General features: G+C 53.4%; 3 protein-coding genes across 4 annotated transcripts; all 3 read right to left on the bottom strand.

Annotated features, from left to right (window-relative positions):
• Window positions 1–3,198: 3,198 nt before the first annotated feature.
• Window positions 3,199–7,383, bottom strand: KLK10 (kallikrein related peptidase 10). 2 transcript variants are annotated; one of them, XM_082437970.1, is made up of 6 exons: window positions 7,226–7,383; window positions 6,678–6,782; window positions 5,790–5,973; window positions 4,800–5,074; window positions 4,479–4,612; window positions 3,199–3,840 (listed from the first exon to the last, which is right to left on the bottom strand). In XM_082437970.1, the coding sequence occupies exons 2-6, from the start codon at window positions 6,766–6,768 to the stop codon at window positions 3,688–3,690; spliced, it is 837 nt and encodes a 278-aa protein (XP_082294096.1). In that variant the 5' UTR covers window positions 6,769–6,782; window positions 7,226–7,383; the 3' UTR covers window positions 3,199–3,687. The 2 variants fall into 2 exon arrangements, 1 of the variants encoding a protein (XP_082294096.1); XR_014256837.1 differs by lacking the exon at window positions 7,226–7,383 and adding an exon at window positions 7,083–7,219 and having other exon boundaries at window positions 3,704–3,840; window positions 4,479–5,074.
• Window positions 7,384–9,065: 1,682 nt separating this feature from the next.
• LOC309648853 (kallikrein-11-like) lies at window positions 9,066–12,757 on the bottom strand. Its single transcript, XM_082437994.1, is given in 6 exon segments — window positions 9,066–9,832; window positions 10,251–10,387; window positions 10,964–11,041; window positions 11,044–11,188; window positions 11,192–11,224; window positions 11,597–12,757. Coding segments are annotated over 6 exon segments (891 nt in total). The 5' UTR covers window positions 11,942–12,757; the 3' UTR covers window positions 9,066–9,679.
• Window positions 12,758–14,686: 1,929 nt separating this feature from the next.
• LOC309649633 (kallikrein-12-like) lies at window positions 14,687–17,421 on the bottom strand (the record flags this gene model as incomplete). The annotated part of the gene is given in 5 exon segments (XM_082439787.1): window positions 14,687–15,047; window positions 15,988–16,121; window positions 16,995–17,052; window positions 17,056–17,270; window positions 17,412–17,421. Coding segments are annotated over 5 exon segments (573 nt in total). The 3' UTR covers window positions 14,687–14,891.
• Window positions 17,422–24,161: the final 6,740 nt, after the last annotated feature.

Raw genomic sequence — 24,161 nt, 5'->3', positions numbered from 1 at the left:
TCTTGGCTGAGTCCTGAGAACATGGTCTTGTTTTTTCCACCCATCTCCTCCCCTCCACTGTCCTTCCCATCACCTCATCTTTCCTGCCTCTCCCCCCATCCCTCCTTCTCACCAGATGGGCAGCCCTTGGAGGGCCAAGCCCAGATCTGACTCATCTCTGTGTCCCTCACATCACCCTGTTCAGGGCTGGGGTCATGTGGGGGCCTCAGGAGATGTTAATTGAATGAGTGAATGTCTTTCTCCACGTCTTTCTTTTTCCAGTGAACTCCAACTCATTCTTCAAGATCCAACCTAAATGCCCCTTCCTCCAGGAAGCCTTCTCTGATTTCTCCAGGCAGAGTCCATCTTTTCCAGCCTGGGCACTTCCAGGCTTCTTCCATTTTCTGTTGCTGTAAGCCTGGTTATCAGGCTGGGTCTAGGCTCCCCTTGAATGTGTACAACTCACCGTGATGTAGTGGTTTGGAGCATGGACTCTGGAACTGGACCATGTGGGTCCAAGCCTCAATGCTGGTAATTATTAAGTGTGTGACCTTGGGCAAGTCACTGGACCTCTCTCAGTTGCTCCATCTATTAAGTAGCAATAATAACTGGGGTTGTGGGAGGATTATGTGAATTAACACATATGAAGCACTTACAACTGTGGTAGGCATTCAATAAATATGTTTGTCCCTCACCTACAGAGCCCTGCACTGCCACCATCATAATACCTATTATCCATGACTGCAGTTGCCTTATACCCTCTGCAGACTGGGAAGTCCTCGAGACCAGGGACTGAATACCCACTATGTGCTAAGTGCCATACTAACTGCTTTATAGAACATTTTGATTGCTAACTTTATTGACTGTTTACTCTGTGCCAGGCAGTTGGCTAAACATTTCATGTATGCTTTCTAATTTAATTCTCACAAGAGTCTAACCAATCTCTGTTTCATAGTGGGGATGATTGTGGTAGAGAGGGCATTCAAGTTTTTTGCTCAAGTCACACAGTGAGTTACAGAAATATATTTTCTTCCTGGTGAACTCCTACTGATCCTTTAAAACCCCATGCATATATCCCCTCACCTGAGAAGCCTTCCCTGATTCCTTCAGGAGGAGTCCTTAGGCCCTCTTGGGGCACCCTATGCCTGCTTCTGTTACAGCACTGATCAATTTGTGTTATTTGTTAATTCAACAATGTGTTGAATGCCTTCTGTGTGTCAGGTATCAGACCAGGTACTTAGAAAACCACAGTGAATAAATGAGTCCCTGCCCGCATTGACTGGGTGAGGGGAAGTAGGGGACAGACCATTATGGAGTAAACAGATAAATGAGATCATTTTTGCTATAACAAGTGCTGCAAAAGAAATAAACAGAGCAATGGATTAGTGGTCAGGGAGGAGGAGTACAGGGGCAGACCCTTTAGCCAGGGCAATCCTGGAAGGCCTCCTTGAAGAAGTGACCTTTGAATGGAGACCCGAATGACAAGAATGTAAGACTTCCTGACCTGACTAGCAGCTTCTTGAAGGTAGGGCTCACTCTGAATCATCTCCAGGACCTGGCATAGGACATGGCTCAGTAAACACTTATGATGTGACTAAAGGAATGGGTGAATTGCCTTTAAAAATGAATCGAGTTTTTGAGTTCCTACCTACTTCGCTTCTGATTCTTGCCTAATGAACTCAGCTGATACGCCTGATTGATGTTTCCTGGGTGTGCTAATAGGATTGGGGGGATAGTCAGCGGAAGAGAGCTGTGTAGTCTCTGCTCAAACCCTGTGCCCCAGTCTTCTGTGGGCTCTGTGGGGGCAGGGACCTCGTGGTCACCACTGTGTTCCCGGCGCCCAGCACCGGGCCTGCCATACAACAGGTGCTCAATAAATTGGTGTGGGCTTCCCTGGTGGCGCAGTGGTTAAGAACCCACCTGCCAGTGCAGGGGACACGGGTTCGAGCCTTGGTCTGGGAAGATCCCACATGCCACAGAGCAACTACGCCCGTGCGCCACAACTACTGAGCCTGCACTCTACAGCCTACGTGCCACAACTACTGAGCCCACGAGCCACAACAACTAAAGCCCACGCGCCTACAGCCCACGCTCCGCCAACAAGAGAAGCCACCGCAATGAGAAGCCCGCGTAACGAAGAGTAGCCCCTGCTCGCCGCAACCAGAGGAAGCCCGCACACAGCAACGAAGACCCAACGCAGCCAAAAATAAATAAATAAATAAATAAATAAATAAATATTAAAAAATAAAAATAATAAAATGAAACTGAAAGACTGTATTTAAAAATAAATAAATAAATAAATAAATAAATAAATAAATAAATTGGTGTTTGAAAGGGGAAACAGGGAATTCCCTGGTGGTCCAGTGGTTAGGACTCCATGCTCTCACTGCCAAGGGCCCGGGTTTGATCCCTGGTCAGGGAACTAAGATCCCACAAGCCTCGCTAAAAAAAAAAAAGGGCGGGGGGGTAGTGGACAAAACAACCTGTGCTGGATGGAAAATTTCTACTGTGCATATGTTACCGCTCCAAAGTCTGGGCTAAGCGGAGACACTGAAACTTCTGTTAGCTTTGCCTGGATTCCGTGTATAATAGCCCCTGGCACAGGAATATTTACACAGCGACAGTTTCAGGGAGAGAACAAGAACCCCTGAGCCCAATTTTCAGGACAAAATTTCAAAGCCAATTTGGGATGGGGGTGGGGATGGAGTTGGACTTCGGGTGTCTGGGTGTTGGATCAGGGAATGAGAATGGAGATGTGGTAGAGCTGGAATTGGAGCCGGTAGTAGGTGAGGGGATGGGGATGGATCTAACAGAGAAACCAAAAAATTTCCCCTAAATTTCAGAGGGCTTCTTTGCATAAACTTAGCAACTGAAGTGAGGTGAGGTCCTCTGGTCTTAGAGGCTGAGATGGGTGCAGGGTGAGGTCCCTTGAGTTCCAGTGGCCCCAGGAAGGCACAGAAGGTACCAGATGACTCAGAGACAGCCCAGTTCCTCCTGAGACAGGAGGAACAGGTGGTGGGTAGACCCAGACATGGGAAACAGTGGGAGGGAAGAAGGAAGTGGTTAAGAGGTGCTTCATGGAACTTGACAGGAGGGTGAGGAATGCAATTCTCCCATCAGCCCTGAGGGATGGGGATGGGGATGGTATGGGGGGTTGAGATTGTAGGGTACCCCTGTGCTTTTCTCCCCAGGACACAAAATCACACACATTCCCACCAGGACCTGTTGCCATTTAATCAGAACTCACTACCCACTGTGTTAGTACTTTGCATGACAATTACCATAACAATCTACACACACGTTATAGTCTCTTCATAACACGTTTATGAGGTACACGCTTCATTGTTCCCATTTTCCAGGTGTGGAAACTGAGGCTCAGAGAAGATGCTTGGCTTGCCCAAGGTCCCACAGCAGGGAGTGGTGGAGGAAGCCAGGTTGGGTAATTGATAACTTCTCTCAGAGACTAGTGACCACCGGCTTCCTCGTTTCTCATGAACAAAACTTTGCCTCCACTTTCTGCATCTTGGCTTCAACGCGGGCAGAGAACAGCAGTGGGCAGGAGGCATGAGGGAAGACGAGAGATGTTAATAGGTGTGGATGGGCGACAGAAGTTTGAGTGGGGCAGGGGGAGAGTCCAGCTGTCTGCGGGGGAAGGAGGGGAGGAAGGGGGAAGACGGCAGATGGCGAAGCAGTTGCAGGGCCTTTGGGTCAGTTGGAGCGGATAATTTTCTCTATCCAGTCGCGGTATTTGCAGATCTTGGTGTAGACAGCTGGATGCTGACCAGAGACGCAGGGGTAAGCGCCCCATGAAAGGATGCCCTGAAGGGTCCCATCACAGACCAGAGGGCCACCCGAGTCACTCTGGGGGTGGGAGGAAGGAGAGATCAAATAAATACACCAGTGGAAAGGCTGCCACTTGGGGGGTCTGGGGTAGTGATGGGGAAGGGAGGTGTTGGGTAGGGTTGGAGCTGGGTTGGGATAAGGATGAGGTTGGGATGGGGTTGGGGGTGGGATGGGGCGGTGATGGAGTTGGACTTGGGGTTTGGGGGCATTGGGTGGGGGATGAGAATGTTGAGTCGATGGAGCTGGGATTGTAGTTCTTGGCAGGTGAGGGATGGAGTTGGGATTGTAGTTCTTGGCAGGTGAGGGATGGAGCTGGGATTGTAGTTCTTGGTAAGTGAGGGATGGAGCTGGATCTAGAGATAGGGCTGGGGTAGGGGTTTAGGCATGGCTTGAGGGTGGGAATGTGGTTGAGGATGGGGTGGGAAGGGGGCTGGGAATGGGCTTGAGAGTAGACTTGGGGACAGGGTTGGGCATGAGAAGGTGGACCCAAGGAGGTAGAGTTGGACATGGGGCTGATGTTGGGGTAGGAATGGGATAGTGCTGCACGCGGGGATGAAGTTGGGCTGGGAGTGGCTATGGGGTTGGGGATGTCTGTTTTCCCATAACCTCCCTATGCTGTTCCCATGAGTCAGAGACCCTCTCTGGCCAGTTCCTACCAGGCAGGGGTCCTGATCCTTGTTGAGTCCTGCACACATCATGTTGTTGGTGACCACACCAGGATAGAAGACCTCACACTCTTCAGGGCTCAGGATAGTGACCATGGAGCAACTCAGGCCCTTGGTGTACTTCACTGATGGGAGAAAACATCAGGTAATCCTGGGGTCCAGCCCCCAATCCTCCAGGATCCAGGAGCCCAGATACCCAGACTGTTCCCAACCCAGGCCCCAGGCTCCCAACCCCCACTCCCTCAGGCCCAGGAGTCCAGGTCCCTCGTCCTCCTTCCCCAAGATACAGCCCCCAGGGCCCCCAGCTCTTGCCTTTTTGGGAGGTTGTGGTGCCCCAGCCAGCGACCTGGCACTGGTCTCCGGGCTGGGCACAGTGATAGGGCAGGCGTAGAGGCTGGATTCGAGACCCCAGCACAGCGGGCCAGGTCAGACGCAGCAGCATGAGGTCATGTTCATCTGTTCGCCCGGGCAGGAGGGGGCCCGAGCCCTTGCGGTACTTGGGGTGGATAACAGGAAGAGAGGTCCTGCGGAGCTGCTCTCCCTGGAGAAGCAGCAGGTGGTCATCCCCAACTCGAGCCCACAGAGGCCTGGGGAGGGAAGAGTCTTATGGATGCAAAGCCTTCACTGGGACTGAGACTGAAGCCTGAGTCCCTGGGAAGGAGGGTACAGGCAGTGGGGTGGGGATAGACACTTGGGTCCTGGCAGGGGAGGGGCCTGGGGGCTGAGACTCCTGGGTCTGAGGGAGGAGGGGCTGGGGGCCTAGATTCTTGGATCTGATGGAGGAGAGGGCTGGGGACCCAGACTCCTGGGTCTGAGGGAGGAGTGGGTAGGGGAGAAGGGAGCTGGAGACCTGATCTGGGGGCACATGGGGAAGAGTGATCAGGTGTTTGGGTCCCTAAGTTCTGCAGGAATTGAGGGCAGAGGGTCTACCTTGGTAAACCTACCCTTTTCTTCCTCCCTCAGTGGGGACTCATGAGATGAACAATTTCTTTTAGTTCTAAAGTCCTAACCACACCAGATCCTGACTTCCGTCTGCTGCACACAACTATCTACACCTAAACGGAACCCTAGCAGAATCAGCTGGTCAGTGGCTCTGGATGGGCCCAGAAACGCTGAGAAAGACCACACTGCCCCCTCGTGGCCACAGCACAACCCCACCTCTCCTCCTACAGGAAGCCCTCCAGGACCGACCCCACATCGAGCTGGCAGTTCCATACCCTCAAGTGCCCCAGCCCTTCCAGCCGCCTCCCCGGGGCCTGCCTCCACAGCCCCTGCGTAGCGTCCCTGAGGAGCTCTCCCTACTTGTTGTTCCCGCAGTGCGCAGCCGTGAGCACCCAACTCCTGTCCACCAGGACGCCGGCGCAGTGGAACGAGAAGCCATCGAAGAGGGACACCTGCCAGGGCTGCGAGCTGCGAGGGCAAGTGCCGCCGAAGGCCCTGGAGCGCGACAGTGTGTCGTTTCCGGGGAGCAGCAGAGCCTCCGCGACTGGAGAAAGAAAGGAGGTGGAGATCAGAGCAGGCAGGACAGCAGGGCAAGCAGTGGGCTTGGGATCCGAGTGGGGTTCATGGGACGGGGCTTCGGGGGGGCACAGCCTGAACCCGAGGGTGTGTGTGGAAATTGGGGATCCTGAAGGAACCGAATGGAAGTGGGCGGAGAAGAACGGCGTGAAAGGGCAAGGAGGCGGGGATAAGAATGGAGGAAGGAGACCTAACAGGTTGGGTCTGGAGGAGCAGGGGCGCTGCAGAGAGCTGGAAGAGGTCGGGAGTGCAACGAGGCGGGGCAGAAGGGGCGGGGCTAAGGTGGGCGGGGCGGAAAGGGGCGGGGATAGAAAGCAGCTCCCGGTGGGTGAAAGTAGGGGTGGGAATAACGCAACTCGCCGGAAGAAGGGGCGAGGGCAGGAGACTCTAAGGCAAGACTTGGGGTAAAATAGGGCGAAGTAAGAAGGGGCGGGGAAAGGACGCGGCGAGGAGAAAGGGGGAGTACGGATCCCGGAAGAGTGAAGGGGGCGGGATACCTAGGGCGCAGCTAGAAGAGGGGCGGGTCCGACTTGGGGCTGGGCTTCTCCGGATCTGTGGGTGAGCGCTGGGGTCCCAAGGGGAGGAGAAGTGTGCGGGGCTTGGTGATAAGAGCCCACTCTGCCATCGCCCCCGGTGTCCGGCGCCTCCCGCCGAGCCCTGCCCCGGCCTCACCCCAGAGTTGCGTCATCAGTAGCGGCAGCAGAAGGTTCTCGAGGCCCCAAGGACCGGCGGCGGCGGAGAGGTGGAGGTGTGAGGGTCTCATGGCCAGGACCTAGGCTGGGGTAGGGGGGAGGGCCGGGGGACGGTTCAAAACACTTGCCGGGTCAGAGACCCCAGCCTGCCACGCCCGTCCGCCCATCCTGGGCCACCCCAGCCCGCGGGGACCCGTTTAACTCGCGGCCGACAAACGCAGGGGTGGGGCAGACGGGCGATCGGGGCCTGCACAGGCGTGATGGGCGCAAAGACCCTAACGCCACCGCCCTGGCGTCCTCCTGCTCTCCCTACGCCCGAGGGGAGCGCTCTCCTGGCCGGGGCTGTCCCGGCTGCCAGCCTCTCAGCGCTTCGGCTTTCGCCTACCTTCACAGGTGGGCTGGGGATTCGAGGCTCCGAAGTGCGTCCCGTAGATAAGGAAACTAAGGCTCGAACAAGTCTCCTGCCCGAGGGTCCCCACCTGTGCTCTCGAGACCCACCCCAACCAAGGTGAGGTGCACGCCGCTCACCTGGGAGTCGTGGAGGGGAAGAAGTGCCTCAATCCTGCCGTGTGGGCCGCCGGAATCCTCTGCCCAGGGACCCCTTCCAGGCCCTCCCTTTTAATCCCGAAGAGCCCGTTTCCCCACCCTGCCCTCAAGGATTCACCTCCTCCCTTTCCCTCTCCCTAATTATGCCCTGGGTGAGGCTGGCACCCAACCTGGGCCCCAGATTCCTGCTCTGGGAGGGGCCTGGGAATACAGGCTTCTCCCAGTGCCCGAAACACCCTTTTTAGAGATGGATTTCATGGAGATTCCCCAGGTCCCTGTTCCAAGAAGTCTTCGCAGATGGGGAAAGAGGGTGCCACATCCCCAGGGGCCGTGGGGGTCGCGGGGATAGTGTCGGAGACAGATGATTGTAAACGAGAGAGAGGAAAATAAATAAACAGGGACGTGCATACCTAGGGTGGCATAATGAGAAAAGCCAGAATGCTGACCCTGAAAGAGGGAGGCAGAGAGAGAAGATAGATTGAAGGAAAGAGTAGGTGCAAGAGACACACACAAACACGGGAAAGAAAACACAGAGAGGGAAGAGGCAGATGCAGACCCAGAGGGATGCTTTGTGCTTGAACCCTCATCCACGGCCAGAGCAGCGTCCTGTGTGTCCCAGCGACTAGCCCATGTGTGCTGGGGGAGGTTCTGCATCATGTGTGGTCACTTCACATACTTCCTGCCATCTGCGTGTCTCCAGGTGACACACAGGCCGGTGAATCACAGGAGGCCAAAAGCTACAAGGGGCATCAATGTCACTTCCGCCAGCTCCCTCATTTCAGGTGAGGAATGGGAGGATCAGAGAGGGCAGTGACTCACAGGAGGTCACACAGCAAGTCCATTTAACAACCCAGAGGCCCAGTTCCAGCTCTGGGCTTTTACTGCTCATGCCAACTACCTCCCCTGCAAGGTGAGCAGAACATCAGAAGAGACCCTGAGTCCTGGACTATTTGTGAGCATATTCTCCAGCGAGAAGTCAGTTAACTCTCGAGGTTGTCCAGCACAGCGCCGTTCAGTTGAACTTTCCGCCATGATGGAAATGCTCCGTTTGTGCTATCCAACACGGTAGCCACCAGCCACATGTGGCTATAGAGCTTTTGATATGTGGCGAGTGCAACTGAGGAATTACATTTATTTTTTTTAATTAAAAAAATTTAAAAAAAATTTTTTAACATCGTTATTGGAGTTTAGTTGCTTTACAATGTTGTGTTAGTTTCTGCTGTATAACAAAGTGAACAGCTACACATATACATATATCCCCATATCCCCTCCCTCTTGCGTCTCCCTCCCACCCTCCCTATACCACCCCTCTAGGCGAAGAATTACATTTCTGATTTTAGGCAATTTTAATTTAAATAGCCATATGTGGTTAGTGGCTACTGTACTGACCTGCGCAGGTCTTGATGAACTACCTATTGCAGAGGTTGGAAAGAAAACAATGATAGCTGCCTTTTATTGGGTCTTAGCTATGTGCAGGCTGACTGACTTTGTGTGCTATCATATTTTTGCATGCACGATTTTACAGATAAGGAAAGGAGTCCTTTTTTTTTTTTTTAATCTACTTATTTTTGGCTGCGTTGGGTCTTCATTGCTGCGCGCGGGCTTTTTCCAGTTGCGGCAAGCAGGGTCTACTCTTCACTGTGGTGTGCGGGCTTCTCGTTGCGGTGGCTTCTCTCTCTAGGTGCGCCCGTTTCAGTAGTTGTGGCATGCGGGCTTCAGTGGTTGTGTCGCACGGGCTTAGTTGCTCCACAGCATGTGGGATCTTCTCGGACCAGGGCTCGAACCCGGGCTCAAAGCCGTGCCCCCTGCATTGGCAGGCAGATTCTTTATTTTTTTTTTTTTTAATTTTTATTTATTTATTTATTTATGGCTGTGTTGGGTCTTCGTTTCTGTGCGAGGGCTTTCTCTAGTTGTGGCAAGTGGGGGCCACTCTTCATCGCGGTGCGCGGGCCTCTCACTATCACGGCCTCTCCTATTGTGGAGCACGGGCTCTAGAGCACAGGCTCAGTAGTTGTGGCTCACGGGCCCAGCTGCTCCGCAGCATGTGGGAATCTTCCCAGACCAGGGCTCGAACCCGTGTCCCCTGCATTGGCAGGCAGATTCTCAACCACTGCGCCACCAGGGAAGCCCTAGTAAATATTTATTGAAACCTTGGTGTGTGCCAGGAATTGTGTTTGAGACGGGAGGTACAACAGTGAACCAAACAACTATTTTCACTCCCAGAGTCACAAGTTAGTATGAGGCAGGAGTAGAACCCAGGTCTCCTAACTCCAAACTCCAAATTGATTATTAAAGTACAGCATCTCTCATAGTCAAGAAGGCCCCCAGAAAAGTACATAAAGGGGTCCTGGCTCAGGCTTCATTATTAACAGAATGAACAGGTACCACAGCACCAAGCAGGGATGAGGGGATTGGGCCGTGATGATCTGGTCCTGGCTAATTGTTCTCTATAGTCTTCCGGATCCAGTCCACATATTTGCAGACCTTTGTGTAAACCCTGGGCTTTCTGCTGACAGCACATGGATCCTGGCCCCAGGAGATGATGCCTTGAAGAGACCCATTATAGACCAGTGGGCCCCCAGAATCACCCTGGAGATGGGGAGGAAGAGAACCAGTCAGAGAGGAGGGGAGGCCTCAGGAGAGGGGAAAGGGTTGGGCATGGTGTTAGGGAGGAGGGGGGAATTGTGTTGGAAGTGAGGTGGAGGTTGAAGATGGGGTTGGCAACGGGATTGAGGATGAGGTTAGAGTTATGGGTGAGAACAAAGATGGGGTTAGGGTCGAAAATTGATTTGGGGATGGTTAGGGTTGGAAATAGGGGTGGGACTCGGAATGGAGCTGGAAACTGTGTTTACGTTAGAAGTGGCACCTGGGAGTGGAGATGGATTTGGGGTTGCAGGGGGAAGTGGCGTTGAGGTTGGGGCTGAGATTGTGGGTGTAGATGAAGACACAGTTGAGGTTGGAGGTGGGAATGGAAATGTGATTGGAGACCCAGGCCCTGCCCTCTGACCTGGCAGGAGTCCTTGCCCTCTTCTCGAACGCTGGCACATCCCATGGTGTCCGGGATGTTCCCAGGGTAGGCGTCCTCACACCCCTTGTGCTGGAGGATGGTGACGTTGGCACATCGCCAGGTATGGGCAAGGTGCACTGTAGAAATGACATGAGGGGGCACAGAAAATTAGATCCCTTTGGTCCCCTTCCCCACACTGCAGGGCTTGCTCTGAACCCAGCGGAGAACCAGGGACCTTGCTCTGAATCCGGTTCCTATCCTGCTTGCTTGCAGTCAACTCACCTCTCTGCTTGTAACCGTAGCAACGGTAACGCTATCAAGTAAAATTCTTTATGCCAGTTGCTCTATAAACATTATCTCTAATCCAGCTCTAGTAGGTGGATGTGATTATTCTCATTTTATAGAGAAGAAAACCAAGGTTCAGAGAGGTGAAGCCACTTGCCTAAGGACCTACAACTAGCAGGTTGTGGATCTGGAATTACACATCATGTCTGCCTGAATCCAAGGCCCAAACTTTTGTCTCCACCCTCCCCAGCCCTTACTTTTCCACTCTTCCTTTCAACTTATCCCACTATTGACACCTCCAGGTAGCACCCTCTTGTATCACTATGAATCTCATCTTTGAAGGTTCCTCTGGTTCCCTATTTCCTTCCACAATCATAAACACCTTCCCCCACCCCACCCCCCATCATGCTCCTCTCTGGAGCCCCTACACTGGGGGCTGGACGTGGTGCCCCAGTCGGAAATGAGGCAGCGGGTGCCAGCAGTGACACAGTCTGATGACACACTGTGGGTCGCACAGCCCAGATGATGGAGGCTGGGGTCGCCATTTTCAGCAGCATGATGTCGTGGCAGCGGGCTTTGTTGGGCAGGCTGCTGTTGAAGTCTGGGTGGGGGAAGGACTCAGTGGCTGCTCGGGTGCGCTCACAACCATCCCGTCACTGGAGGTTGTGTTCTCCCAGATGAGCTACATATCAGCTGAAGTGAGAGAAATGGTGGTCAGAGATGGAAGGGGAAGGAGAGACAGGAAATAGAGAGTGACATGGGGGGGGGGGGAGGAGAAGGGGCGAGATGAAGAGAATGAAGAAACATAGCTCCACTTCCAAACTCATCCCCATCTCCCAGCAAAACCTTATCCCCAGCCCAGCATCCAAGCCCATTCCCAACACCATGCCAGTTCCAACATCATTCAGCCTTCCATCTTCAATCCCAACCCAATCCCCATCATCAATACCCATCTCTGACCCCACTTTCCCCACCCCATACACATTCTCCCCACCCCCAAGCCCTTCTCTACCCACCTCTCCATCTCCAGCCCCCTCCCAGCCCCGCCCCTGCCCCCGCACCCATGGCTTGTGGCACTGGGCTGCTGTCAGGAGCCATTTGAGGGCGATGAGGGTCGCCCCACAGAGCAGCCGTGTCTTCTGGAACAAAGCCGCCTGCCAGGGCGGCTGGGAATGAGGAGAACACTCATAGGCTTTGTTGATCCTGGTCTCTCCCCCTACACGCCCTAGAGAGGGTGAGGGCGAAAGAGGGGGCTCGGGCATGAGACGGCTCCCAGAAATGGGGGAGGAGGACCATAGCCATAGCGGGTTGGGAATCCTAGAGATTCGAGAGGGAGACCCCTGCCCATCCCCATTCTCCACCGTACCTGTCACCAGAGCAAACATGATTAATTGCAGGATCAGCATGGCCTGGAGGCGGGGAGGGCAGGCCCCAGGTTCTTCCGGGAACAAGGAGGGACAAGGGGCCAAATCACTCCATGGGGAGACTTAGGGCTGGTTCATGCCCTCTCTCTCCGCCATGCCTGCTCCGGCTCCCCCGCCAGGGAGAAACAACCAGGTGTGAGGAATCCCTTGGCTCACACAGCATCCCAACCTCCAAACTTTTAAAATAAATCTTTGGTATGGAGGGTGGCCTTGCAGGGGCCTAATCCCTGTTAGAACCTCTCACAGCCAAGTTGCTGGGAAGGCATTGCCCAGGGCAAGCTACAGGCTGGCTCTGTTTAAGTCAGCCACGGGACCTCGTAGGTGCAGTTTGGAGAATGTTTTCCTTCTTGCCCACCTGAGACTTGGGGCCCAGCAACTTGGGGTGGGAGGATAAAGGGTACCAGTCTCCATTCAGTAACCACCCCAGGCTGATGTGAGCCCTTTGAAGGCTACCTGGGGTGCAGTCGGGGGCTCAGCCTGGGACATCACTCTGGCCCCCACCCTGCTGAACCCCTGGCCCTTTGAAGAACAGTGAGACAGAGCAGGGCAGGGCTGGTCACTGGAAGGGCCAGTGCCCTTAGCTGCCCTGGCCAGCGGGAGTGGGGTTGGAGGGTTGGACTCAGTGACGGAAGGTGGGGTTGGAGGACACAGAGGTTGGGGGGCAGCTGCTGGAGACGCAGATCAAGGCAGAGAGACACCATCCCCCCACCCCAAGAAGTACAGTGCGGAAGGAGAAATGATGCCGGGGCAGAGGCCTGGCACGCTCAGTAGGGCAGGTGCCTGGAGGGGGGCCTTCCCTTCCCTTCTGGACTCACGGGCTCTGGGGCTGGAGCTCTGGGGGCCTGGCAGTGGTGGCAGACGCGGCAGGCTGGGTCTCGGAGCGGGAGGCACCAGGAAGGCGAGCAGGCAGGGGTGCCCCCTCACCCCCCCACCACCCCCCACCCCCCGGCAGGCCCAGGATGACTGGGCCTCCTAGCCCTGCCTTATTGCCCTGGGGGCGGGGTGTGTGGGAGCCCTCCCCAGGCCGGCCCTGCCCACCTGCCACTGTCACCTCCCCAAGCCCCTCTTCTCTCTGCTTCTCTGTTTCCCCACACCTCTGTGTCCGTCCGTCTGTCTGCATCCTTCCCTGTCTCTCTTTACCTCTCCCACATTTCTATCATTCTTTGTGGGTATGTGTGTGCGTGTCATTTTTCTTTCTGTTCCTATGTATCTCTGGGCCTTTTTCTCTTTGTCTAACTCTGTTCTTCTCTCCCAGTGTCTCTGCACATCTCCTCTAATCCTTTGTATCTTTCTTTGTGTCTCTGTCTCTGCCTGCCTCCATCCCTGTCTCTTTCTCTCCCTTCCTTCACTTCTGTGTCTAAATCCCCCTCCATCCTCTTCATCTCCCAGTCTCTCTGCATCTCTTGTCCCAGCCCCTCCCTCCCCACAGCCCGAGCCCAGGTGGGACCCTGGCCCCTTCTGGGCCCCTCCCTTCATCATTCCAAGGAGCGGGGTAGGGGGACTGGGATGTCATACAGGTGGGGCTGCTGCCAGCCGAAGGGGCAGGCAGGAGCGTGGGGAAGGCAGGTTGGGGCCTGTGGGATTCAAGGCCCAGGAAAGGGAAGTCAGCCCTGGGCAGGGACCACACCTCCCAGAGCTCCTCTGGGCTTCGCTTCTCTGCCGACCTTTCCCTCCACTCCCTTCTGCCAGCCTCTTAGGCTGCCAGGAACCCCAGGGTCCTCAGAATCCAACTGTGGCACTTACTTGCTCTGTGACCTAGGTCCGATGACTTCCCAAATCTGTGCCACCTCAATTTCCTCGTCTGCAAAACTCAAGTGACGATCCCTACTTCTCCCAGCTTGTTTGTTATCAGTTAGCTCTCCCTCTGTCTTACCCTCCTCTCTCCCCTAACGAGATGTGAAGCAAGTCTATGGGGTAGGCCTGGGTTCTGACAGCAGCCAGCCCTGGCCCCAAACCCTGGCACTGCCTCTTCCTACCACAGTGATGTGGGACGAGAGACTCCACCCCGGCGAGGCTCAGTTTCTTCATCTGTGAGATGGGAGTGACAGCCCTGCCTCAGGGGGTTGGGATGAGGACTCCAGGGGAGCCAAGTACAATAGGCAGTCAGCAAAAGTTCCCACAGCTCTCATAGTCTCCCCTCACCCTCTCCCACCTCAAATTTCCCTTCCGTTCATTGGGGAGAAGAAATTCTCTTTCCAACTCCTGGGGAGGCTGTGAAGACAGAACCTGAGAGGTGGGCAGAACTATTTTAAGACCTAGGCTGGGTCCTCTTGCTTTCCAAGGCTGCACCCCACCCTCCACCATTGCAGATGTATTAAAACAAACCCGCACCCACATTAAATATAATAGGTGCTCAACTCCAGCTGAGCCAAGTTGCAATTGGCTAGTTGGAAGAATGTTACGTTTTATAGACACTTAATTAACTGGTAGTGGATTTTGATTTTGCAGTTTTCATTTGGTATTTTGGAGCCAACAATCCTGTCCGCACACACCCCTGTCCCAGTTCAGCTTATAAGCTCTAGGCAGTGTTCCTGTTGCGGCAGATGGAGAAAAATGACCTTAATTTTTTACTGTTATAAGTAACTTTCTCTAGTCCATTCCCGTGTGGCCCCTGAGGGAAAACCCTCTCCCTCTCTGATCTCTATTTCTACACCTGTGGGTAGGGTAGCTGATGGGTAACTCTCCCTCCGATCTCAACCAGCAAGCGGATCAAACAGACACAGCCCCTCCTCCAGTTAGATTTATTCCAGGTAGTCGCATACTCCCTCCTCCCCCAACCATGGGTCTTAGAAGGGCTGGCTGGAGTTGGAGTTCCAGCAAGAAGATCCCCAGTCCAAGAAGAGTGGGAGCTGGGGGTGATGATGGAGGAGGTATTGGCGCTCTGAGGGTCAAAGTGGCCCCCAAGCTGAGGCATGAAGGTGGAGGGAGCAGGTCAGTTGTTCCTCATGACCATCCGGATCCAGTCCACGTATTTGCAAATACTGGTGTAGACCCCTGGGATGCCTTCTTGCCCACAAGGCTCCACGGATCCCCAGGGCACCAGACCCTGAAGGACTCCTCCGCATACTAGGGGACCCCCAGAGTCACCCTGGAAGGCAGAGGAGAAGGAGCATGGTCTGAATATGGGAGAAATCCCTTTCCAGTTTTCCTCTCCACAGCCTCCTGCCCCCTCACCCATTCCTGGGCCTAGAGGACCGTGGCTCCAAGCCTCGCCAGCAGAGAAAAAGGCACACACAAGTTCCCAGAGGACAACAGCAATGGCTAACTAATAGAGAAGAACACACTGTCCCTAGGGGCCAACCCCAGGGAAGGAGGGCGGGACTCTATGCTGGGTAGAGGGTTCCCGCAAGGACAATGGGTGGGCCCTGACCAATGGGGGAAGAGAGCACAGGCACCAATGACCAATCCCAGCGAAGGAGGACGGGACTCCGTGTCAAGGAAAATGGCTGGGGCCCTGACCAATGAGGGAGGAGAGCACCGGTACCAGTGACCAATCCTAGAGAAGGAGGGCGGGACTCCTTAAAAGTTCCCTCCAGGACAGTGGCTGGGGCCCTGGCCCGTAGGGAGGGGCAGCCTCCTCTGTGAAGGACCAGGAGGATAAGGTAGCAGAATTACAGGGTGAGAGAGTCCTCCAGCCCCCTTTCCTCCTCCATCCTGGAATCTCTCACTCTTACTTGGGCCAGCACCAACTGGATGGTGTGGGGAAGACTCAGAACTGGAAAGACAGCCGGTTACCTGCCTGAGCTCCAAACGCCGCTGCCTCTTTCCCTCCCCCATCGTCTGTCTTTGTCTCTTCCTCTCCCTCCCTTTGTGCCCCACCCATCTTTCCTTCTCTGTTTCTGCCCTCCCTCTCTCTGTCCTCCACTCCCTGGCTCTCCCTCCCGCATTCTGTGCCTCTCCTTCTTTCTGACCTGATCTCTCTCCCCATCTCCCTTCCCTGACTCGCCTTCTCCCCCTTCCCCACCCCCCCCCCCCCCCAGTTCTCCCTCCCCTGCTTTCTGTCCTGGATGTTGCCTGCAGCCGCTCATCTGGCAGGCGTCCTCCCCAGCGATGCCGCCGGCACACACCATGTTGTCCGTGATTCTCCCGGGGAACGCCGCCCGGCAGGTGGCATTAGAGACGATCGAGAGGTTAAGGCATTGGAGTCGGTCTGACAGCTGGTCTGGGGATGGAAGATGGATGCTGCAGGATCCCGCAAAGCTTCCCTCATCTCCCCGAAGAGGCCACATCCCTCTTCGCAAGGAAACCCAATACAAGTCTATACCCCACCCCCTCCCTATGACCTCCACTCCAATCCTTCAAGCTCTAAATTTCAGATTATGACTTGATTACACAGTGGCTCTTGATTTCAACTCACTGGCCCAGTCTCCCTGACCTTTAGCCTACGACTCAGATACAGTGAATCCAGACCTGACTTTCTCCTTCAATCCCAGCTACTGTGACCTTTGACCTTCAATCTTATTGCCCTTTGATCCCAATTTGGCCTCATGTCTTCTGTCTCTTGGCCCCATGTTCCTTGTCTTCACCTTAACCTCCAACCTCAGCTCTGAATCCTCCAAAGTGACCTCTGATCCTAGTATATTTGACTCCAGACTCCATGACCCCTAACCTCTAGCTCCACCCACCAAGCCCTGTGGCTCCCAGTCGAGACCAGTGATCCTTGATCGAATCCCAGTTTCCATCCTCGTATTGTGGCCAACATCTGGATCCCATGACCTCAACTCTACAATGACTAACATCAGAGTACCTGACCCATGACCCCAAGATCCTACTTACATATGTCTTTTGCTCCAGTCTGAAAACAGCGCTCTGACCTCTAACCACATCCCTGACCCATGACTCCTAACTCCATACACAACCACTTAACCTCTTTAACTCCCAAGACCCCGATGCACCATGATCTCAGACCCCAAAGCATGAATCCTGATGTGTGACGCTTTACCCATCCTTCCTCTGAGATGGCATGACTCCTGACCTCTCACCCTATACCGCAGACTTTTGCCAATCCTGACCCCTGACCCCGGGACCCCCTTACTCCCTGGGTGGTTGGTGGAGCCCCAGCCCGAGATGCGGCACTTGGTGCCAGCCACTGCTCAGGTCGCGGGCAGGGGCAGGGGCTGGATGCTGCAGGTCAAGAGGACAGGGAAGCCCAGTTGTAGAAGCCGGAGGTCATTGTCATGGTTCTGCAGAGCTGCCTGGCAGCCAGGGTGGGTCACGGAGAGGCCACTGTGCCAGATCTTTTCGGTCCAGTCCAGCTGGCTGAGGCTGTGTTCCCCCAGGCTCAGCCAGTACCTGCTGGGGGTCACAGAGGCTCAGCACGTGCAGGGTGGGCTGGCCTGGGGCTCCCAGACCCTCCTGCCTCTCTCTGCTGCTCTGCACCTTGATGGCTGTTCATTCCCTTGCTCTCTTTCTCTTTGTCTCTTCCCATCTCTTGGTCTCTATTTCCACTGACATCTTTCCATTTCTAGTGTTGGTCCTATTTCTCCTCTCCGTGCCACTGCATCTGTGTCACTTTCTGCTTCTCTTAGCTGGTGATGCCCATGGGGGCAGGGACATCCATTGGTCCTATTCACTGCCCTGTTCCCACCACCCAGCAGGTGGCCTGGGCCATCAACACTGTCAACTAAATGAATGGGGGAACAATGAATGGACTCTGTCCTGCTGGTGTCGCCTCCCTGTCCCCGAATCTCTCTGTCTCTCCATGTCTGAAACTTCCCTTTCGGAAAAAAAAAAAAAAAAAATCCAGAGCATCAGACCTACAAAGCCCAATCCCCTCATTTTACAGATGGGAACACTGAGGCCCAGAGAGGTACCAGATGTAACCTTTGAAGCTGCACAAAGAGTTTGGGTCAGACATGGGTCCACAGCTCAGACTGGGTCAGGGGATGCTGGACTGGTGACACCATATAGGAAGGAAGGGGGACATGAGGGAACATTGGGGGTGGGTGGGCAGATTCCAGGACCCTCCCCTGCCCTCCACCCCACCGATCCCCAGCCAAGTCCACCTCAGGCCCGTTGTGAAGAAGTCCTACTTCTTGTCTAACCTCAGACCCTCTTGTTGCAGGACCATCTCCTTACTCCTGTGTGCCCCCTCCCCCCAGCGCTCCCCTCCTCATCACCCTCCCTCCCCTCCTCAGTGCCAGGCATCCTCATGAGGGTTCCTTGCCTTCTGGGGAACTCACCAATAAAACACAGGAGAAAAAAGATGCTGGACACCATGGTGGGCCACTTCCAGGTTCTGGGGAAAAGGTGAGGCATCTCAGAGATGGCAACCGGACCCTCCTTTTCCCTGTCAAGCGGACCCTCCCTTTCTCCTCCCCTTCCGCCAGCAATTCCACGAGGAGGGGATGGTCCACGGGCCCATCCCTCTCGGTACCCATCCCCCGAGTGTTACCCCCTCACTGGCGATGGCCTGCTCCCTCCTCACCTTGTTTCTCCGCCTGCCGGCTCCTCCACGTGACTGCTGCAGTCTCAGCCTGTCGGTTGCTCTGCTATCTGTCTGGCCACCTGCCTGCTTGTCTTTTCATCTGCCAACCACCCCGCCAGTCAACTCTCCTCCTGTTCACCTGGCCTCTCAGCCACCTGTCACGCAGCACCACCTGTCTTCTTCCTTCCGTCCGTCTGTCCCAGACCAGCAGCTGATACAGCTCTTAACTCTCTTTGTCCCAGCTCATGCGATTTCTGGGTTGAGGGAAGGAGACAAGGTAGACATGGGGCGGGGCACCCTCTAATCCCGTAGAAACTCTTCTTGGCTAATGACACCTAATGAGATTTACAGTTAAATGGGGGGGGGGGCGGGGGGCCCAGTATGGCTCTGGAGGAAAGACCCAGGCCCTCTCCTCCTCCCCTCCTCTGCAAACCAGCCAGCAGCCCCGAGACCAGTGATTCAAGGTGATCTGGGATCTTCCCCAACTCCAGTAATGAAGCCTCAGGGAGGGTGGGGCAGGTGGATACCTGGCAGTCCTCCCTGAGTGTTGCATGGAAGGGGCAAGAGGGTGGAAGTGAGAGGGAAGGAAACCAGGGGCAGAGAGAGCCTGAGAAAGAAGATGAGGAAAGGGAAGAGGTTTCAAAATAGGGGAGACAGAGGAGTTTCCAAACTGGGATCCAAGGAAGCCTGGTTCTAACTGAAGTTTTTAAATGCACGATCAACTCTGTTGCCTGCTTTCAGAGCACAGGTCTTATTATATATGAGGTCCATTTATCTAACTCCATGAAAGTTTTTTTTTTTTATTTTAAATTATTATTTATTTTTGGCTGTGTTGGGTCTTCGTTTCTGTGCGAGGGCTTTCTCTAGTTGCGGCGAGCGGGGGCCACTCTTCATCGCGGTGCGCGGGCCTCTCACTATCGCGGCCTCTCCTGTTGCGGAGCACAGGCTCCAGACGCGCAGGCTCAGTAGTTGTGGCTCACGGGCCTAGTCGCTCCGCGGCATGTGGGATCTTCCCAGACCAGGGCTCGAACCCGTGTCCCCTGCCTTGGCAGGCGGATTCTTAACCACTGCGCCACCAGGGCAGCCCTCGAACCATTTTAAAGTCTACCATGCCGTGAATTCCACTGCACTAACAATGTTATGCTACCATCACCACCAACTAATTCCAGAACATTTTCGTCACCCACAAAGGAGACCCCATACCCGTTAAACCGATGTTTATCAAATGATGAATGGACAAATAAAAAGTGGTCTATCCGTGCTATGGACTATTATTCAGCTATAAAAGGAACAAAGTACTGATGTGTGCTACACATGGATGAACCTTGAAAACACTACGTGGAGTGAAAGAAGCCAGTCACAAAGGCCCACAAACTGTGTGATCCCATCTATATGAAATATCCAGAAAAGGCAAATTGGTGGAGACAGAAAGCAGGTTGGTGATTGCCTGGGGCGGCAGGGAGTGGGGATGGGGAATGACTGCTTAGTGGTTCTCTTCTGACACACAGACTTTCAGCTTGTGGCTTCTGGATAAAGTCAATCCCTTTTTGTAGCCGGAGACTCAAAGAGGACAGACCTCCTGCTTTCAGAAAAAGCTCTGAGCACCTTTGCCACCTCATCCAGGGAGACCCTGGAGCGCTCAGGTCCCTGTACCTCATGCTTTACTCTTGGGCATCATCATAAGCTCACTATGAAGCCCATTCCCTAAAGACGACTCAGGCATCCCAACACACGGGGTGATGTCTCAGGGCATGGATACCATCATAGGTGTGGAAACTGAGACACAGCTAGATGGAGCCACTTGCCCAAAGTCACACAGCTGGTAAGAGGCAGAATTGGAGTTTGAACTGAGGCAGACTGGCTCCAGAACTTGTACTGTTAATCATTATCCAAATACGTGAATGAGCAAAAGAATGACTGACTGAATGAGTATATGTGTGAGTAGATGAACATATAAATGTTGCTCCAGGTTTCAAAGAAAGAGGATAGCTTTTGGAAACATACAGACTGGGTTTGAAAGCTCAGCTCATCTTGTGATTCACCGGGGGCCACTGGGACACTCTCTTGTTCTGTCCTCGATTTGTTCATCTGAAAAATGGGTCTGGGGCTTCCCTGGTGGCGCAGTGGTTAAGAATCCGCCTGCCAATGCAGGGGACATGGGTTCGAGCCCTGGTCTGGGAAGATCCCACATGCCGCAGAGCAACTAAGCCCGTGCGCCACAACTCCTGAGTCTGCGCTCTAGAGCCCGCGAGCCACAACTACTGAGCCTGCGTGCCACAACTACTGAAGCCCGTGTGCCTAGAGCCCGTGCTCCACAACAAGAGAAGCCACCGCAATGAGAAGCCTGTGCACCGTAACCGAGAGTAGCCCCCGCTCGACGGAACTAGAGAAAGCCCGCACGCAGCAGCGAAGACCCAATGCAGCCAAAAATAAATAAATAAAATAAATCAATTTATTAAAAAAAACCCAACTCTTGGAATTTTCCGAGTGGTAGGGGAAAGAGGAGCATCTTTTGCTATTCATAATAAATCCCAGTAACCCTATTTGAGTTTATGTTAGTGAAGTGACAGGATGGGGAGGAAATAGGGGCCGGCTGCTAGGGGAACCAACCAATTGATTGGAGGGTTGGAACTTAGAGTCCCACCCTCCGACCTCAGGGCAGGAGAGAGGCACAAAGGTCCCGGCTGGAGATGCACAACCCAGGGCCACTGGAAGGAGGGCCCCATGCCCCGTTCCTGAACACCAACTATGGAAACTTCTGACTTAGGTCTGTTAAATCTACAACAGAGTCTCCTTAGGTCTCAGCAAATATAGCAGCAAGCAGCACAGTTCAAAATGCATGGCCGCGGGGCCAGTGAGCCAGACAGCAAGACGAGAAAGACCTCGGAGGTCGTGGACAAAAAGATGTCACCTGCCATATCAGTAAACAAAGGATGTTGCAGCCATCAAGCCACCAAGCCACTGCTGCCACCCACGACCGTGCACCCTGCCGGGATTCAGGATGGAGAAAAACAGGATACTGGCCCTGCATAGCTGAGGTGCATATCAAAGGAATGATTTCAATGAGCCCAGACTCTGGCATCTTCCCATACATAGAAAAGCATTAAATTCATTAACTGGAGATGTTTGTTTGTTGGCTTTCTTTAATTAACAGTAATCTCTTGATGTTCCTGACTCTCTGGTTTTTGTTGCTAAAGCTCCAGTATATCCTGGTTCCTCCCTCATCTTTGAAGCTCTTCCTCAGAGCTCTCTGAGAGGCTGTCTCCCGGACTCAAGTCCTCAGCGTGTCTGCTGAATAAAACATAATTCCCAACTTTGAGGTTGTGCGTTCTTTTTTCAGTGGACAAGGTGTTGGTCCTGTCTAGACCCCCACCCACAGCGCCAATTGTGGTCACCCCACAGAGGCAGAAAGGACCCTTGGCTGCAGCTGTGGCATCATTTTGTTTGTTTGATCGTTTGTTTCTTTTGGGTGGGGGGCCGGGGGGGGGTGCACACCGTGCTCCACGTGAGATCTTTGTTCCCTGATCAGGGATCCAACCCGCGCCCCCTGCAGTGAAAGCATGGAGTCCTAACCACTGGACCGCCAAGGGAAGTCCCCTGGTGGGGCATCACGAATCATGACATCTGAACCAATTCTTGGATGGGGGAGTCCATCCTATTTCTGTGGGACGGCTACATTATCCTTCATTACCCCTTCCTCCAAAAAGCCTGACCTGGGTCTCCGACCTCCTCAACCGTCTCACAGCCTGTCTGCTTCTTTCATCTTAGCATTGCATTTGTTAGAATGGAACTGTGGGCTTATATGCGTATTGTCCCCGTTGGCCTGCGAAGTCCAGCCTCGTCCCTTAAACAAGGCCTCACAAATCGGGCAGTGGCTCAGCAGGCCTGGACGCTCCTTCCAGACTTGAGGGGCATGTCCCTGAGGGGGTTCTCAGAAGAGAAATACAGGAATGTGTCTCCATCAGCCTGGATGGAGTCAGCCCACCGGTGGATTTTCCTTAGTCTAGGTCTGCACTTCTGTAAAATGGGGAGCTGATATTTCCCCAGCCGGGGCCTTGGGGGAGATGACATGAAAGGGCTTTATCTGCTGGACCAAAGACAGGAAGTATTGTTATCGCTTCGACGCCTCTCTCTCTCTTTGCTTTGTTCTCTTGCCCGGTCTTCTCACCTCCTCTCTCCCTCCACCAGCCTCCAAATTCCTTCCTGCACAGGATTTTAAAACTCCCCTGGGCAAAAACAGGAAGGAGAGGGCATGTGGCTGCAAAGTCCCTGGAGACGGGAGGGAGGGGGGGCGGTCTGAGAAGCCTGTCACCTGGCTGGCCTTCTTGAATTAAGGTCTTGCTGGCAGTCAGAATGTCCAGCTCAGCTACGTCATTACTTTCTGTCGCACAGGAAGGATTTGGGTGGTTACCTCTCATTCTCTCAAATGCGCAGCTGCCACCCAAGGTGTCTTGCTCTGGCACTGGGGCCTTGGAGAGAGCGTCACAACAACGGCATCAATAATAAGAACGACAATAATACTAACGACAGCTACCGCTTAGTAAGCATTCGCTCAGAACCACGTGCTCTTCTTAGCGAGTGCGCTCACATGTTAACTCAATCCTCCCCAGAGCCCTCTGAAGTAGGTGCTATTTTTTTTTAAGTTTATTAATTTACTGAGAGAGTTCTTAATCCTCAGACGGAGGGAACTGCATTCGTTGGTGCCACCTTATCATTGGCACAAGGCGCTTTTTTTTTTTTTAATTTATTTATTTAATTTATTTATTTTTGGCTGCCTTGGGTCTTCGTTGCTGCGCGCGGGCTTTCTCCAGTTGCGGCGAGCGGGGGCCACTCCTCATCGCGGTGCGCGGGCCTCTCACTATCGCGGCCTCTCTTGTTGCGGAGCACAGGCTCCAGACGCGCAGGCTCAGTAACTGTGGCTCACGGGCTTAGTTGCTCCGCGGCATGTGGGATCTTCCCGGACCAGGGATCAAAGTTGTGTCCCCTGCACTGGCATGCAGATTCTCAACCACTGCGCCACCAGGGAAGCCCAAGGCCCTTCTTTTGTTTTCCTTCTTTATTTTATTTCCTTTTACCCTCATTTCCTTCTGCTGTTGTCTTTATTATTGTATATCTTTTGCTATTATTTCTGTTACTATGTATCTTTTGCCGTTGCTTTTATTATTGTGTATGCTCTGCTATTATCTTTGTGATTGGGTATCCTTTTATTATCTTTATTATTGTGTATCCTTTGCTACTGTATTTATTATCATATAGCTTTTTCAGAAAATTAAGTTGAAATTTACATGCTGTACACTTAACCATTTAAAGTGTATGGTTCAGTGACATTTAGTACATTCATAATGTTGTATATTTTTTTTAATTACTGTATGTTCCTACAACTTGTGTATAGTTTTGTGTACAAAACAAATTGTAATTGTTTTATGTACTTTGGGTTTATGTCAATGGTGTTGTGGTACATAGCTTATTCTTTTATTTATTTTTTTAGCTCAGAACTGTGCTTTTTTTCATTTTTAAATAAAATATTATCTACATAAAATAAAATCCGTTCATTTTAAGTATTCAGTTTGGTGAATTTTGGAAATCGGATGCAATCATGTAACCACCACCATAACCAATATCCTTTTTTTTTTTTTTGGGGGCTGTGCTGTGCAGCATGTGGGATCTTAGTTCCCTAACCAGGAAACCCGTGCCCCCTGCATTGGAAGCTCAGAGTCGTAACCACTGGATCTCCAGGGAAGTACCCCAGCCCCTCAATCCTTAAGCCGCCTTGTG

Source organism: Balaenoptera physalus, assembly GCF_965194825.1.
Source record: "Balaenoptera physalus genome assembly, chromosome: 19".
NCBI lineage: Eukaryota > Metazoa > Chordata > Mammalia > Artiodactyla > Balaenopteridae > Balaenoptera > Balaenoptera physalus.
This window is presented reverse-complemented; position numbering and strand designations above follow the sequence as displayed.

What these genes read in the sequence shown, in the direction of transcription:
- KLK10 (XM_082437970.1), bottom strand. Translation starts at nt 6,768, where the DNA reads ATGAGACCCTCACACCTCCACCTCTCCGCCGCCGCCGGTCCTTGGGGC. An exon ending in ACTGATGACGCAACTCTGGG is followed by an intron (nt 5,974 to 6,677) that starts GTGAGGCCGGGG and finishes TTCTTTCTCCAG; the next exon opens with TCGCGGAGGCTCTGCTGCTC. An exon ending in CACCACAACCTCCCAAAAAG is followed by an intron (nt 4,613 to 4,799) that starts GCAAGAGCTGGG and finishes TTCTCCCATCAG; the next exon opens with TGAAGTACACCAAGGGCCTG.